The sequence below is a fragment of the Crocuta crocuta genome, unplaced genomic scaffold, assembly GCF_008692635.1.
Source record: "Crocuta crocuta isolate KB4526 unplaced genomic scaffold, BGI_CrCroc_1.0 scaffold742, whole genome shotgun sequence".
Lineage (NCBI taxonomy): Eukaryota > Metazoa > Chordata > Mammalia > Carnivora > Hyaenidae > Crocuta > Crocuta crocuta.
This window is the reverse complement of record NW_027530354.1, coordinates 1,079,508-1,097,658: the sequence shown is the minus strand read 5'-3', so window position 1 is coordinate 1,097,658 and position 18,151 is coordinate 1,079,508. Positions and strand designations below refer to the sequence as shown.

Below are 18,151 nucleotides of genomic sequence, written 5' to 3'. Positions count from 1 at the left end.
TTCATCATCTTACTGATTCTAGTCACAGAAGCTTCCTTCCTGGAGCTGATTCCACTCCCACATCTGGAAGGTAGTGGGGATGATAATTTGGGAGCTCACGCAGCAACCCCTGTCCCTGCCACGGTTTCAGAGTGTGACAGCACACGTACCCAAGGGGAACCTATGAGGAGAAAGGGAAGTACCCTGAGCAGGTCAAAAGAGAAAAAGGCATGTCATCCTGTCCTCCCCTCCTCTTCCATCTCTATCTCACTCAATAAAACCTTACCTTTAAACTTTATCCCTAATGCCAAATAAGTTTCATGAATTTGATCTTCGAGATGGCACTGACAAGATTTGAAGAAATTTTTCCTCACACAACTTTAGAGAACTGTTAACATCATCATCTTTGTTTGTAAATAGTGTAATTATATGCAAAATGATTTTGTGTCAAGGATTTTCATTTTAAAATTATTCAAAATAAATCTTTCATATAAATCTATTTAATGTGTTCCTCTCCTCCCCCTTTTATAAAATATGACAAGATGGCCAAAGAATAAATTGGCTTCGGTTTCTATGGTTTCTGCCCATCCATTTTTTTCAAGATAGTCAAATCATTTTTTCAGTCAACTTTTGATTGGATCTTTTGTTTTTAGTTTTTTAAAATGTTTTTTTTTTTTAATGTATTTCTTGAGAGAGAGACAGCATGAGCAGGGGAGGATCAGAGAGAGAGGGAGATACAGAATTTGAAACAGCCTCCAGGCTCTGAGCTAGCTGTCAGCACAGAGCCCGACGCGGGGCTCAAACCGACAAACCATGAGATCATGACCTGAGCCGAAAGTCAGACGCTTAACCGACTGAGCCACCCAGAGGCCCTTTGATTGGATCTTAAAACACTGAAAGACTTTGGAAAAATATTGGTAGTGTATTTTATGACACATAGTTTCATACTTTAAAACAGTAATCTCAATGTACAAGTATGTCTCCAATGGACATAATTCCAAAGAAGAAAACATAGAGAGCAAGATAAGCTTTTCAGCCTCTAACAGTGGGTGCAGTGGGATGGGGGGGGGGGNGGGGGGGGGGGGGGGGGGGGAGAGAAGGGGAGAAACAAAACACAAAACATAATACTTCACAGTAAGGGAATGTCTGAATTAGAATATCATGTAGCAAATCAACACAATTTATATCAAAGATTCATGATTGCAATGATGCTTAAGTGTAGTATAAACATAGGATAAAGGAGAAAAGATCTGCCTCATTAAGAATGGTCTTGAAAGTGATTAGTGTATCATCCTTATGTTACATTGAAGGAATCCTTATATTACATTAAGAAGCTTGAAAATTCTTCTGCATTTAAGTGGTTAGGTAGGCTTTTAATTCTACCATATCTTTTCCACTGTGTTACTGAAACCTCAATGGAAATGGTAAATATATATATAGGAAGTGTAGAAGTTGGCAAATTTTTGTTTTGTAATGATTATAGAAGGCAGAAAAATATCTTAAACGTCTTAATAATAACTTGTTGATTTAGTACTTATATTTTCTCAAGACTTAATACTTGAGAAGGAGGAGGTAAAGAAATTAATATGAGAATATATGTGAAAGAGTAAATACACAAATGGACAATAGCCGTATCATATATGAAAATAGAGCTCTGCAACAATCACCCCAGAATGGTCAAAACCTTGTCAATGACTGCCAATTTCCCAGTATTTCACTCCTCCCTCCTTCTGCTTTCAACTGGGCACCAACCAGAGAAAGCCAAATATGCTCTTCAAATTAATCACATAAAATGCAACATTTCTAAGTAACCAATCTGTAGCTTCCCCATGCCAACCACGCCTAAACAGAGCATACTTGAACTTTCATTTTTTTCAATATTAGAGTTTTGTCACTTTCCCGCTTCTGCTTGAGTCTCTATCAAATGTAAGTGATGATGGCTGATTCCCTTTTTATAATCTCTGAATGAATAGCTTCTATGAGTTATCTTTATTTCTGCAGTTTTCTTAGACCAGCCAGCAAGTTTTGATTTACATCACCTGTCACTGCAGATCCCGATTTCAACTGGGTGCAGTTCCCATGGAGCCTTTCTGTGCCTTGCTTTTAGTGGCTTGTTGCTTCCTTGCTAACATGGAGAGTCACCACTGGCTCTGAATTATGCTCTCTTCATGTTGAGTTCCTGGGCTATTTATTCTCAGCTTGGTAATAAACTAAGACGAATGTTTTGGCTTCCTAGTTCATATCAAGGTTATGTTTACACTACATTGTAGTCTATTACATGTATAATAGGATTGTGTCTAAAGACATAATGTACATACCTTAATTAAAAATACTTTCTAGGGGCGCCTAGGTTGCTCAGTTGGTTAAGTGTCCAGCTTCAGCTCAGGTCATGATCTTATGGCTTGTGAGTTCAAGCCCTACGTCGGGCTCTGAGCTGTCAGCACAGAGCTTGCTTCAGATTCTGCGTCTGCCTCTCTCTCTGCCCCTCCTCTGCTTGCGCTATCTCTTTCTGTCTCAAAAATAAATCAACACCAAAAACAAATACTTTCTAACTAAAACATGCTAACCATTATCTAGGCTTTCAGCGAGTAATAATCTTTTTGCTGATGGAGGGTCTTGTTTCAGTGCTGATGGCTACTGACTGACTAGGGTGGTGGTTGCTGAAGGCTGGGATGGCTATGGCAATTTATTAAAATAATGCAATGAAGTTTGCCACATCAATGGACTTTTTTGCAAATGATTTCTCTGTAGCATGAGATACAATTTCAAAGCATTATACCCACAGTAGAACTTCAATTTTTTCAAAACATGCTGCTGCTTTATCAACTAAGTTTACACCATATTCTAAATCCTTTATTGTCACTTCAGCAATTTTTGTAGCATTTTCACCAGTAGTAAATTTCATCTCAAAGATGCACTTTCTTTGCTCATCCATAAGTAGCAACAACTCATCCATTAAAGCATTATCATGAGATTACAGCAATTCAGTTATATCTTCAGGCTCCACTTCTCATTCTAGTTCTCTTGCTGTTTCTATCACCTCTGCAGTTACTTCCTTCACTAAAGTCTTGAACTCTTTTCCTCCAAGTCATCCATGAGGTTTGTAATCAACTTCTTCCAAACGTCTCTTAATGTTGATATTTCCACTTCTTCCTATGAATCACGAATGTTCTAATGGCACCTAAAATGGTGAATCTTTTCTAGAAGGTTTTCAATTTACTTTGCTCAGACCCATTAGATGAATCACTACTTATGGCAGCTCTAGCCTTACAAAAGTGTACAAATGTATTTCTTAAATAATAAGACTTGAAGATCAAAATTACTCCTTGATGCATGGGCTGCTGAATGTGTGCTGTGTTAGCATGAAAACAGGCATTAATCTCCTTGCACATTTCCTTCAGAGCTCTTGGGTGACCAGGTGAATTGTCAAGGGCAGTCCTATCTTGAACAGAATCTTTTTGTCTGAGCAGCAGGTGTCAACAGTGGGCTTAAAATTTTGAGTAAACCATGTTGTAAAGAAATGTTCTGGCTTTGTTGTTCCATGTACAGAGGACAGGCAGAGTAAACATAGCATAATTTTTAGGGGCCCTAAAATTTTTGGAATGGTAAATGAGCAATAGTTTCATCTTAAAGTCACTAGCATTAGCATTAGCCGCAAACAAGGGAGTCAACCTGTCCTTTGAAGCTTTGAAGCCAGGCATTGACTTCTCTCTAGCTATGAACATACTAGATGGAATCTTCTTCCAAGAATGTTTTATTCTACATTGAAAAGTTGTTGTTTAGCGTAGCCACCTTCATTAATTATCCTAATTATTATTAATTAGTATTAGCTAGATCTTCTGGAGAACTTGCTGGAGCTTCTACATCAGCACTGGCTGCTTCACCTTGCACTTTTATGTTATAGAGATGGCTTCTTTCTCTAAAACTCATGCTGACCTTTGCTAGCTTCAAACTTACCTTCTGCAGCTTCCTCCCCTTTCTCAGCCTACATAGAATTGAAGAGACTTAGGGCCTTGCTCTGGATTAGGCTTTGACTTAAAGGAATGTTGTGTCTGGTGATCTCTCCAGACCACCAAAACTTTCTCCACAACAGCAGTAAGGCTGTTTTGCTTTCTTAATTCATATGTTAACTGGAGTAGCACTTTCTATTTCCTTCAAGGACTTTTCCTTTGCATTCACAATTTGGCTAACTATTTGGCATAAGAGGCCTAGCTTTTGGCCTACTTCAGCTTTTACCATGCCTTCCTCTCTAAGCATAATCATTTCTGCTTCTGATTTAAAGTGAATGACCTGAGAGGCACCTGGGTGGCTCAGTTGGTTAAGCATCTGACTTTGGCTCAGGTCATGATCTCATGGTTCGTGAATTAGAGCCCCCTGTCAGGCTCTGTGCTGACAGCCAGCTCAGAGCCTGGAGCCTGTCTTCGGATTCGGTGGCTCCCTCTCTCTGACCCTCCCCTGCTCATGCTGTCTCTTTCTCTCTCTCTCAAAAAGAAATTAAATATAATTTTTTTAATAAACAAAGTGAATGACATGAGACTCTCTCTTTCAATCAAACACTTAAGAGTCCATTATTAAGTTATTAATTGTCCTAATGCCAATACTATTGTGTCTCTGAGAATAAGGAGGCCTGAGAAGAGGGAGAGAGAAGGGGAACAGCAGGTTGGCGGAGGAGTCAAAACAGACATGCCTATCGATTAAGTCTACTGTCTGATATGGGTGTGGTTTGTGGCGTAAGCCAATTATAATAGTAACATCAAAAATCACTGATCACATCATTATAACAAATATAATAATAATGAAACAGTTTGAAATATTATGAAAATTACCAAAATGTGACACAGAGACATGAAGTGAGCAAACGCACGAAAAATGGTGCTGACAGGCTTGTCTGGTGCAAGGTTACCACAAATCTTCAAGTTGCAAAAAAAAATATCTCCAAGTGCAATAAAGCAAAGTGCAATAAAATAAGGTATGCCTGTATTTGGCAACTGAATATTTCTTATCACCAGACATTTTACAAGTGGTGAGGATTTAACTCTGAACAAAAAGTTCAAGGTCTCACAGATCTTGCAATCCAAAAAGCTATGGGGAGAGGAAGAGATACTAAAGCATTTTAAGTGACAGAATGGCCAGGCAGCCAGCGAAGGCTTCACTGACATCCCATATGAGGTGAACAAGTGTCCCAGCTGACAATTCAAGGAACAGTCTTCCAGGGAAGAATCCTATAGCTACACCATGATAGATGTGTTGAAGGCATGATATGGATCAAGTGAAAACTATGCACTAGGTATTGTTTTTAAAAACAAAAATGCAAAATTGTAAATCCCCTGTGAGAAAAAAAAATGAAGCAGATTTTAAAAGACTACGAAAGCATGCCAAAAATTAACAGATGTTTTGTTTGGGAGATGACATTATGGGTGATTCATTTTCTTATTTTCCTTTTGATAATACCCAAATTCTCATGAAATGTATTATTGCAGTATTTCTCAAAAATGGAAAAAGGTTTCGTTAATGAAAGTACTTGTAAATAGAAGAGAATTTCCACTTACACAGGATTATTTATAATTTCTTCCTCTATAGCTGAAATTTCCTCTATTTTTATATACCAGTTATTTCTTCATTTTTGCTTTATTTAAATACTCCACTGCATGTCTAACACAATATGTTACAAAGCTTCCTCTTATAAATATCCTATTCAAAATTATAACTAAAAAGATTTTTCTGCCTATAAGCTGAACACAAATTATATCCTTTCAATTGACAGTTCATGATACAGGTGTTTGTCTTTTGAAATCTCTTCACATCTTCTAAGGTGAAAACTGCTCTCTGTTTAACAAACTTCTCTTCAAATGAGTAGTAAGTGAAATGCTGTGATATTTCATTTAATTGCTCTTTCAAAATGATTTTCTAATTCAAGGCAGCAGCAAAGGATTTGTAGAAATGAAGTTACAGATCTAGAAAACAAGTAATATTTGTAATGTCTTCATTAATGTTCAGATATTTTCACTCCCAAGTATATTTCTTAAATTCTATGCCTCAGGTACAAAACAATTATACTTTATATAATATTATAGCTATAATATTTCTTCATTACATGGTCATTTGAAAAAAATGCAGAACTAAATGATCCCCTTTGCATCTGACAGAAATACAAACTTAAAAGTTCACCATCTTTTGCAATGTCTTTTGGCAATTTTCTTGACCTAATATTTCCATTATGCTTCAAAACATATAAAGATTAGCATTTCACTAGAAACTGTAACATGTATTGTCATCAGTAAAAGGATGGGGTGGGGGTGTTTTTAATTGTTTAGCCTCAGGAGATACTCAAAATATAAGAGTGGTATTTCTAAGTTTCTACTGCTTTATTTCCGTAAAGAAATAAAGTGTAAATCACAGAAATTTTTTACTTCTTATAGCTGTGTGAACATTATAAAAAAGACAGAGAGATGGTAGGAGAGGAGCACATTAGGATGAAGAAGAAGAGTCCAAAGAAACAAAATTTCTTGCCCATGTGACTTTAAGTTACAAGAAAAATTCAGGGAAATTCCGTCACCTAGAGGCAGTAGGACCAAGCACTGCTCTAAGTATCATACCTATAGATTTGAGGCGATGAAGAAAAAGTGTTTGAATAATTGTGACAGTAATATGACCTCCTATTGCCATCAGGTTCCCTCCCTGCCTTCAGTTTTCTTTTTCTTCTTTTTTATATTATAGGTGAAGGGTGGGGGGGATGTGATTATTGGTGAATACAGAGAATAATTAAAAATCTTTATGTCATCGAATAAAAATGTCACTGTATGACATATCCACCAAAAAACCCAAAAAACAAAATACCCCCAAAACTATCTGTTATTTTTTAAATAAGCATCAAAAATTATTTTAATAGATGTATGGTATTTTCAATTCTTCACAAATACTGTTACCTAATTTTAAGTTTTATGTTATGATTAAATATATTATATTAATCATTTTCAAATGTACTTACCTGACGTGTTTTTAGAATAAAATAAAAAAATTACTAACAGCTTTACATTTATTAAAATTTGTGTTTTTTATAACTAATAATCATTATTACAACTAATCATATTTTGTTTTTTTATAACTAGACTATGGATAAAAATCATCTTAATTATTCAGTTTCTCTTTACATTACATTTTCAGTCAACACAGTGTCAGAGTATTTTAATTACAAATTTTCTTAAGAACAGTTTTTAAAAATATTTAGTATTTCAAAATAGGAGAGAATTTCTATTTCAAATTTAAATATTATTTGAGAAGGCTGTGTCTTTTCCTAAAACGCAAACAAATAAAAACCATTAAGGAAAACTGCTTGTTCAGTTTGTATCTTCTTCTTACCTTCCTTCAGTTCTTTTGTATCAAATGTAGTGCCTAAGGTTGTATCTTCAGAGTTAGATATCTGTTCAACTTTCTTCCCCTTTCCATAATTGGCAATTAATTGATGATACCTATCCACAAAGAGAAAAATACATATAAATTCCAGCATTCATAAATAGTCAAAGTCATAGTACATAATCATCAAATCAAAACCTTAGACATTAGCTAATGCCTTCCTAAGGTGCTGACCTCAAGCCTCGTTTCAAACCAATTCCATTAACAGACACCATTTTTATTTCATGTACTCCAATTCTTTAGTTCTTCTTTTCTTCCTGCTCTCACAAATAAATCACAAGCAAGGTATAAAAAGTAGCTTTAGGTTATTATTGGTGTATTAGTTTGCTAGGGCTGCTGTAACAAAATACAACAGAGTGGGTGGTATTTACATTATTATCTCACAGTTCTGGAAGCTGGAAGTCCAAGATCAAGGATTGTTTCTTCTGAGGGCTGTAAGGGGAGAATCTGTTCCAGACTTCTCTCCTTGGTTACAGATGACTGCTCTTACTGACTTTTCACTTAAAAGTTGCTCCTCTGGCAGCAAGCACCATTCTTGCCTTTATGTTCTAATCTCCTTTTCTAATAAGAACACCAGTCAAACTGGATTAGGACCAACCCTACTGCATGACAATTTTAACCTAACATTTCTTTGAAAGCCCTCTCTCCAAATACAATCATCCAGATTGTGAGGTGCTAGGGGTTAGGACTTTAACACATGATTTGGGGGATAGAAGTGGGACACAATTCAGTTTATAAGACTTGGGCTTAACAGTAAATTGACAAAGTAAAGACAACTAAGTCAGGGACTGAAACATATCCAGTAAGTAATAAATCTTTTCTCCACGCCTGAAAAGAGCCCATCTAGTTATTCATTAATAGACATATGGTTTCAGGATTTCAGTGAAATGAATGTGCCAATGTGAGTTAAAGCCAATTGTAAAATAAACAGCTAAATATGCCTCTCATTTGACAGATTCACTTATTAAAAAAAAAAAACTATATAAAAAAACATTCTCTATGCTTCCACTTTTACTAAGCCATAGATGTGCACCAAGAAGAGAGCTAACAAGTGAAGCTAATAAGCAGAAGCCATGTGCTAAATACCCTAGATAGGCAACACCTATTTAAGCAACAAAAGTCACGATTACAGAAAGGTTAGTTCCCAGAGAGAATTCGATCGCAGCATAGAGTTATTTGCAATTTTTATTAAATGCTCATAGTTCCCACATCCTAAAGGTAATTACTTAGTTATTAGGAAATTACCCTCCTTCCCTTTTACCCTTCCAGAAAAAAAAGAAATGTAATGCTCTTAGAATTTTAAATACTGAAACTATTAAAATAAAATTGAGAAGAGAAACATTCCATGGTTAACATGGTTCTATTTATTCTTAAATTAATGATGGAGCAAACTACAAAAAGAATGCTCTGAAAAACCATTTGGAGGAGATGAAAGATCACAAGGTTTCCTTCCCATTGAACTAGGCAATAAGAGCTTCACAAGATTTATAGATGTAAACAAGCTATTATAGATACACAAGTATTGTTTTTAGACTAATGGATATTTAAAAAAATTTTTTTTATGTCTTTATCTTTTTTATTTTGAGAGACAGAGACAGAGAGCAAGCGGGGGAGGGGCAGAGAGAGAGGGAGACAAAGAATCTGAAGCAGGTTCCAGGCTCTGAGCTGTCAGCACAGAGCCCGAAGAGGGGCTCAAACCCACGGACTCACTGTGAGATCATGACCTGAGCCTAAGTCAGACACTTAACCAACTGAGCCACCCAGGCGCCCCAGACTAATAGATATTTTAAACATACATATGTATCTCCTGGTTGTATATACCCAAACTTTTTAAATGATGAGGAAAACTCCCTATTTAAAAGTAACAGGGACTCTTTTTATAAAAATGAAGAATTCTTTCATAGTATAGATACTCATCAGTAATTTTTTTCTTTATTAAAGAAAATGGTTTGCTTAAACCATGGTAAAATGCAGTACACATGTCTAATATTGCAAAGAAATTATATTCAATTATGGTTCATATATTAAATTTCATGTATTTAGTTTCTAAAGTTCAATTTAGACTTTAAAAATAAACATCTGATGTATGTTATATATATATAATGCATATATATATACACCCCTGTGATATTCATATGGAATTAATGATTAAAACATATTACTAAATGTGAATAAAGTAGGTGGAAGAATAAGAAAACAATAAACTAGAAAAAATGTCTATGTATAATTAAAATTTTTCCTTAAATGAAATTATAAGGAAACTATCCTATATATTGTTTAATTTCATTAGCTATAAAGTAAATTTCTGTTCATTGTATCTTACTTTCTCATTGACTACTTTTTTAAATTCTATTTTAGAAAGGGAGAGAAAGTGTGAGCTGGGAGAGGGGCAGAGAGAGAAAGAGAGAGAGAATCCAAAGCAGCCTCCATGCTCAGCACGGAGCTTAGCGATGGGGCTTGATCCCACAAGCCTGGGATCAAGACCTTAGCTGAAATCAAGTTGGATACTCAATTGACTGAGCAACTCAGGTGCCCTTCTTATTGACTATTAAAATTAGAAATGCACATTCATACCTGAAAAGTTTTGTCTTTTAGATTAATGAGAATACATAGGTTCATGAAAATTCTGAAAACTTACCAAACTAGTTAGCTAACATAACAATAATATTCAAAGCTTGAATAAAATTTTTGTTAATGTGTAAAAAACATTGAAAGAGGCTTGTGTAGATTAATCATCTTTTGCCCAATGTTTTTATGCAGATGTTTTATTATTGGCTATGTCACTAATTGCTGAAATCACTGTCCTGACATACTTCAAATTCCCATGCCACTGGGAGTGAATTTATAGACTGGCCCACCTGCCATTCTTATATTGATTGAATCCCACAATCAGATGAAATCAAAGATCCCTGGGTCCATGGGACCAGAGTTCCTAATAGGATCACCCCTACTGCAGAGCCCATTCCAGCTCTGCACTTTGGAGGCCCACGGTTCTTTCCTTATCATCAAATCCCATACAGTTATTAAAAGATATGCAGTGCCACTTACACAGTAAAACCATTAAAAGAAGCATACTCCTCAGCTGTAAATCCGTAAATATCTTTGCAAGATAAGTCCACTTCTTGCTGAAGAAGAAGACTGACTAAATTTGTTGGTTCATCACTCAGAGCAATCATAAGGGCTGTTCTGGGGGCAAGAGAGATACATCAATATGTATTTATGGATCTTAGACATGTCTTGTACATTTTTTAAAAGTTAGTCTTCTAAATTTACTGCTCAAATGTAGAATGTCTATCAGGAAAAGAACCAGGGCAAGAATGTAAACGGTGGGGCAGAACTACTCAAAAAGGTATATCAATCACAGTTATAACATGGAGTCTAGAAATAAAAGAGTCTCTAGGAAGCAGCTAGCTCAATGGCTTTCAATCCCTGTTCCCTGGAACCCAAATCTCAAAAATCTCAAAATGCTAGGAAGGGGCATGTTTGGGGTTCTGGGGTTCTGGGTTCTCTGGCTCATTTAACTACAGCACTTGGGATTTAGAGATTGAATTCTGTGTAGGATTCTAATTCTAATGTTAATNATATATTGTTTAATTTCATTAGCTATAAAGTAAATTTCTGTTCATTGTATCTTACTTTCTCATTGACTACTTTTTTAAATTCTATTTTAGAAAGGGAGAGAAAGTGTGAGCTGGGAGAGGGGCAGAGAGAGAAAGAGAGAGAGAATCCAAAGCAGCCTCCATGCTCAGCACGGAGCTTAGCGATGGGGCTTGATCCCACAAGCCTGGGATCAAGACCTTAGCTGAAATCAAGTTGGATACTCAATTGACTGAGCAACTCAGGTGCCCTTCTTATTGACTATTAAAATTAGAAATGCACATTCATACCTGAAAAGTTTTGTCTTTTAGATTAATGAGAATACATAGGTTCATGAAAATTCTGAAAACTTACCAAACTAGTTAGCTAACATAACAATAATATTCAAAGCTTGAATAAAATTTTTGTTAATGTGTAAAAAACATTGAAAGAGGCTTGTGTAGATTAATCATCTTTTGCCCAATGTTTTTATGCAGATGTTTTATTATTGGCTATGTCACTAATTGCTGAAATCACTGTCCTGACATACTTCAAATTCCCATGCCACTGGGAGTGAATTTATAGACTGGCCCACCTGCCATTCTTATATTGATTGAATCCCACAATCAGATGAAATCAAAGATCCCTGGGTCCATGGGACCAGAGTTCCTAATAGGATCACCCCTACTGCAGAGCCCATTCCAGCTCTGCACTTTGGAGGCCCACGGTTCTTTCCTTATCATCAAATCCCATACAGTTATTAAAAGATATGCAGTGCCACTTACACAGTAAAACCATTAAAAGAAGCATACTCCTCAGCTGTAAATCCGTAAATATCTTTGCAAGATAAGTCCACTTCTTGCTGAAGAAGAAGACTGACTAAATTTGTTGGTTCATCACTCAGAGCAATCATAAGGGCTGTTCTGGGGGCAAGAGAGATACATCAATATGTATTTATGGATCTTAGACATGTCTTGTACATTTTTTAAAAGTTAGTCTTCTAAATTTACTGCTCAAATGTAGAATGTCTATCAGGAAAAGAACCAGGGCAAGAATGTAAACGGTGGGGCAGAACTACTCAAAAAGGTATATCAATCACAGTTATAACATGGAGTCTAGAAATAAAAGAGTCTCTAGGAAGCAGCTAGCTCAATGGCTTTCAATCCCTGTTCCCTGGAACCCAAATCTCAAAAATCTCAAAATGCTAGGAAGGGGCATGTTTGGGGTTCTGGGGTTCTGGGTTCTCTGGCTCATTTAACTACAGCACTTGGGATTTAGAGATTGAATTCTGTGTAGGATTCTAATTCTAATGTTAATAACAACAACAACAACAACAACAACAACAACAACCACCTACCAGTCTGTCCCAACTGTTTGATTTTACAGAAAAAACAGATATTGGGAATCTAGGTAATTTGCTCAAAATAAATGGCCAGATCTTTTATCAATATCACAAAATGTAAATATATATAGGCATCAATTATATATATATAAACATACACACACATATATATCATCTTATTAAGTAGCTAGAGTTATATGTTCTTATTTTGAATTTATTATACCTTTGATTTTTATCTGAAGCATTCACATCTGCTCCTCTCTTCAGAAGATATTCTACCATTTCTGCATTATTTTCAGTAATGGCAAGTAAAAGTGGAGTATACCCATCCTGAAAAATGTATTTCAAAATGATTATTTAAACTATGGTACTAATATTATATGGATTTTAGATTTAGGTTCAATTTAAAAGAAAAGTCTGTTACCACCTCACACCTGTCAGAATGGCTAAAATTAACAGGTCAGACAACAGATGTTGGCGAGGATGCAGAGAAAGAGCATCTCTTTTGCACCACTGGTGGGAATGCAAACTGATGCAGCCACTCTGGAAAACAGTATGGAGGTTCTTCAAAAAATTAAAAATAGAACTACCCTACAATCCAGCAATTGCACTACTAGGTATTTATCCAAAGGATAAAAAAATGCTGATTCAAAGGGGCACATGCACCCCAATGTTTATAGCAGCACTATCAACAATGGCTGAATTATGGAAAGAGCCTAAATGTCCACTTACTGATGATTGGATAAAGAAGATATGATGTATATGAACAATGGAATTTTACCTGGTGATCAAAAAGAATGAAATCTTGCCATTTGCAACAACATCAATGAAACTAGAATGTTATTAGGCTAAGTGAAGTAAGTCAGTCAAAGATAAATATCATATAATTTCACTCATGTGGAATTTAAGAAACACAATAGATGAACATAGGGGAAGGGAAGGAAAAATAAGATAAAAACAGAGGGAGGCAAACCATAAGAGACTCTTAAATACAGAGAACCAACTGAGGGTTGCTGGAGGGGTATAGGGTGGGGGGAGGGGCTAAATGGATCATGGGCATTATGGAGGGCCCTCGGGATTAGTACTTGGTGTTATGTGTAAGTGATGAATCACTAAATTCTATTCCTGAAACCATTATTACACTGAATGTTAACTAAGTTGGATATAAATAAAATAAAACACAAATAAATAAACAAAAATAAAAGATAAGTATGTTAATGAGAAACCTCTGAATATATACTTTAATTTTGAAAAGGTTTTGATATATAACAAAATATGATTTTGGAGACCAAGAAAATAAACTGGAGTTGAATCAGTCAAAATTAAAATTAAAGTTACTACTTTAGGCTTAATTCAAATTGTGGGCAAGAGCAGCCTGCAGTATTTAAGTAATGAGCACCTAGTATTCAATGTAAATATTACAAACCATCAATTCACATGTCATAATGTTGTTACATTTGAGTTTCCATAGAATTTCATTTAAACCTCCAAGCCTGGCATTTATTTTGGGCTGTCATGGAGACAAAATATCAGTGAACTTAAGTGTTAAGAAGCTTTAAAAACAAATAAATCCCCTCATTTCAATAGGAAAACTGAATTACTTTTAGTATAATAAGTGATTTTCTATGTCAACCCTATTTTAATTATCTATGAATATATAAATAAGACAGGAAAAAATGTAGGCTTATGACTTTTAACCAATATCTACTTCTAGGGAAATCTGATATTCATCATTTGATATAAGCCTTTAAATAGTTATCACTATTGAATATAATACTGTTTTGGAGGTCAGCGTTATAGTCTAAAAGGAAACAGACCAAGATTTTTTAAAAAAGAAAACCTTATCAGTATTCGATCATCTCATTTTCCTTTTCCTTTTCCCCAATTTCATTTTGGAAAATTCATGCTTCATACAACATGTGTTTCAACAGATATGAATTATCTGCAATAATACTTTCTTCCATTGCTTTCTAATAGACTACCTTATTTTGCTCTTCAAGATTAGCTTTGTGTTCAAGCAATTTTTCAACTAATGAGACACTCTGGCCACAGACAGCATAATGGAGAGCAGCATTGCCATCAAAATCCACCAGATTTGGGTCTGCTCCGTGCTCTAGAAGAATAGTAGCACAGTCCTCCTTTGCACACTGTACTGCCTGTCAACACAACCAGAATAGATGAGTAGCCAACATACTACTCAGGATATATTAAACTAACATGTAGTACTATATTTTAAAATATGAAATCCAACCCAAGTTAACTAGAAGAACTCAACTGCATTTCAATTGAAAAGGAAAAATTAACACACCTTAGTCAATGGAGATCGATTTTCACCATCACAGACATTTATTTTGCACTGTTTCTCAATTAAGAGAGATACAATATTTGAATATCCATTAGCACAGGCCAGGTGCAAAGAGGTTCTATATCAATATGACAGAACACGAAGTTAGAGATAAGTCTTAGTTTGAGAAGTTATGATACCCAAGAACATGCCAGATCATTTGCTTTTAAGGTATTTGCTTCAGGTACTTATTGATCCTTATATAAAATTTATTATTAATTGCTTTTTACTGAATAAGGCTGTGCAAATGCCTTGAAGATCAAATATTTAACTGGTTTCACTTCAAGGAAAATTTAACTATAATGAGTTAAAAAATACGTATGTATGTATGTATGTATGCATACCTTCATCAAAAAATGTCTTAGTAATCATTTACTATGTCTAGGCAGGGTTCTAGGTGATAAGGATGCAGCAGCAAACAAAACAGACAAAATCACCTGCTCTTATGGATCATAAATGCTAGTGGAAGAGGTAAACAAAAAGCTTAAAATAGAAAGCATGCCAGACAGTATTAAGTGCTAAAGAGAAAAATCAGTCAGGGAAGAAGGACAGGAAATATCAGCAAGAAACAAACTTACAATTGTAGATGGAGTAGTCAAGGAAGCCCTCATTGATAAGGTGATTATTAAATAGACACTGTAAGGAAGTGAGAGAGGAGGCCATGTGGATATCGGGGGTGGGGATGGGGAGGTGGGTGGGAAACACTCGAGGCACAGGGAACAGCAAGTCCAAAGGCCCTAACATTCTTGGCATTTCTGAGGAACACTAAGAAGGCCAGGGAAGCTGGATATGAAGGAAACGGAGAATTGTAGGATGTAAGATGAGAGAGATAACAGGGTGAGGGTGAATGTCTTGTAAGGCTGAATGAGCCATTGGAAGAACATTGGTCTTTAACCTTAACGAGATGGAAAGCCAATGGAAGTTGTTAAGGCAATGAATGATTCATTTTACGTGCATTTTATAAGATCATTCCGGCTACTGTGTTGAGAATAAATTGAAAAGGTTAAAAGACAGAAAATGAGTTAGGAGGCCATTGCAGTAATTTTGGTTAAGATATGATGTAGGTTTTGCCTAGAATGGTAACTGTGAAGGTGGCAAGAAATAGTTGGATTTTAAATACGATTTGAAGGTGGAGCCAACAAGATCAGATGGGTGATATGAAAGAATGAGTGGAGTCAAGAATGACTCCAGGAGGCAAGAATGTTTCTGGCCAAACAACAGAAAGAAAGGATTTGGGATTTCTAGCAAGAGAGATGCAGATCTGAGGAGGAAAATTGGAAGCACAGTTGGGGGATGTTTGAGATGTATAAAGAGTGAAATGATGGAGCCAGTGGCTCTCCACAAGTCGCTTACTAAATTTTCAAGAACTATTCAAGCCAAATGACATCACATTGGTAGCCTGAAATCTGGGCTTCTCCTCCCTTTGCTCCACTCCCACCTTCACCTAAGAGCTTGCTCTTAAACATTTACCAGTACACCACATTCTATTAGATATCCACATTGTAGTGCAGGTATTTATATAGGAGTCTAGAGTTCAGGGAAGAGCTCTGGCTGGAGATAAAAAGGTGGAAGGCATCGGAATATAGACATTTAAAGATCATCTTTCTCCACCATGCAAGTAAAGATTAAGAGACAGAGAATCATTTCAAGTTTTGAGCCCTCAAATATTTACCAGGCAGGAAGAAGAAAAGAAATCAGCAAAGGAGTCTGAAAAGCAGTGACCACAGAAGGAGAAGTGCCAGGTGAACCAAGTGTCCTCAAAAGTCAATATTTCAAATACTACTTATAGAGCATGGAGAAACTTAGCTGTGATACCAGCCAGGTAAGACTGAGAATTGATTACTGAATAAAGTCATTTTGAGGTTATCCATGACTTTGTAAAGTAACTGAATGGAGTGCTGTAGGATAAAAGTTGGATAAATTTAGATAACTCTGTTTGTGTCTAAGATAACATTATCAGCAAACTGACATAAATTTCTTTCTTTTTTTTTTTTTAAATTTTTTTTTTCTTTTTCTTTTATTTCTAGGAGAGAGAGAGAGAGAGAGCGTGAGCAGGGGAGGGTCAGAGAGAGAGGGAGTCACAGACTGAAACAGGCTCCAGGCTCTGAGCTGGCAGTCAGCACAGAGCCCGATGCGGGGCTCGAACCCACGAACCGCGAGATCATGACCTAAGCGAAAGTCGGACGCTTAACCGACTAAGCCACCCAGGCGCCCCCTGACATAAATTTCTTAATAACCATAGTTTCCAGTAAGCCAATTATGATGAAAACTGATGTTCTTCATACCCTATGACTTGAAAACTCTCCCAAAGATTTTAAGGTAGGCACAGATAGTACATATTTTCTGTGATTAAAGTTAAATGCATAATTTCTATGTTTCTTAATAGATAAAATTAATTTTGTTTTTGCAGTAAGTGGTTGTTGATGGACTTTTTGAAGAGACTCTGTAATTGAAAAAAAAATCATAGCAGATCCACATTAAAGTTCAGTGTTTTGCTGTCTCAAACTCTTAAAATCTTAACAACTATTGTTCTGGGAGGTCTCCTCTACTCTTTTCCTATTAGTATATTAGTAGTATGGTAAATCTTAGGTGGCTTAGGACAATATATATGTATCAAGTTAAAAAACAGCAGTTTGTGTAAAGGGTGAAATGCCAGAACTAGATTAATGCAGTGGGAGGAGTGGAGGCAATCAGGGAGGACACAAATGCCCTCAAATACCCAGGTAAGCATTAAAAATAAAAGAGAACAAGCTGTATTTAGAAGTGTGACCCTCTGCCAGTGGTTACCTGACCTCTCCACTATGGAAAACCTGTAGTGACAACCCATAAAGAAGCACAGACAAGTCCTGCTCCTGATTACAGGACCCGGTGGACCCCGGTATCCCTCCACACTGCCCTTCATCCATGTGGTCACCTGTTTTGTCTGTCCCGTATATTCACATCACGTTTCTTGAGCTGAAGGTACTCCTTCACCTTCTCCAAATCCCCGACTGAGGCAGCTTTGTGAAGTTTCTTTAAATCCTTATCTCTAAGATTGTAACCTGACTGGGCAGGGTGACGGGTACTGGCCCGGCCCACGGGTAGGTGTGAGGAGGAGCTTTGAGGCTCATCCTTCTTTCTCCAGAAGGTGAGAAGCTTCTTCATGGCAGCACAGGAGACAGTCCTTCAGTTGGACCAGAATGTTCCTGCCACTCCTAACTGCCCCACCTGCCCCTGGGGCCCGGACCCTGCCTTGAGGGCACCTCCAGCCAGGTCTTCACCCCACTCTCAGAGTCCAAGCTAGCCAGAGACAGGAAGTAGGCCAGTGACAGGAAGTGAGCAAAGACAAGAAAGGGGTTGGACCGCTTGCCTGGGGGAACACACAGGCTCAGTTGCCTGGCAACACTCAGGGCCTTTAGTGGCACCTAGCTCAGAGCTGGTGGCCCTCAAACTGGTTATCACTTAAGATTTTTGACGGACTGCTACAGTGTCAGTCTTACTAGTAGATCAAAAGCCTT

General features: G+C 36.6%; 1 protein-coding gene across 2 annotated transcripts; it reads right to left on the bottom strand.

Moving 5' to 3' along the window:
- Positions 1–5,623: 5,623 nt before the first annotated feature.
- Positions 5,624–17,950, bottom strand: ANKRD7 (ankyrin repeat domain 7). Of its 2 annotated transcripts, XM_077765841.1 has the most exons (6): positions 17,569–17,950; positions 14,619–14,733; positions 14,293–14,466; positions 12,534–12,640; positions 7,339–7,448; positions 5,624–5,933 (listed from the first exon to the last, which is right to left on the bottom strand). In XM_077765841.1, the coding sequence occupies exons 1-6, from the start codon at positions 17,796–17,798 to the stop codon at positions 5,926–5,928; spliced, it is 744 nt and encodes a 247-aa protein (XP_077621967.1). In that variant the 5' UTR covers positions 17,799–17,950; the 3' UTR covers positions 5,624–5,925. The 2 variants fall into 2 exon arrangements, with proteins under 2 accessions (XP_077621967.1, XP_077621968.1); XM_077765842.1 differs by lacking the exons at positions 5,624–5,933; positions 7,339–7,448 and adding an exon at positions 11,795–11,886.
- Positions 17,951–18,151: the final 201 nt, after the last annotated feature.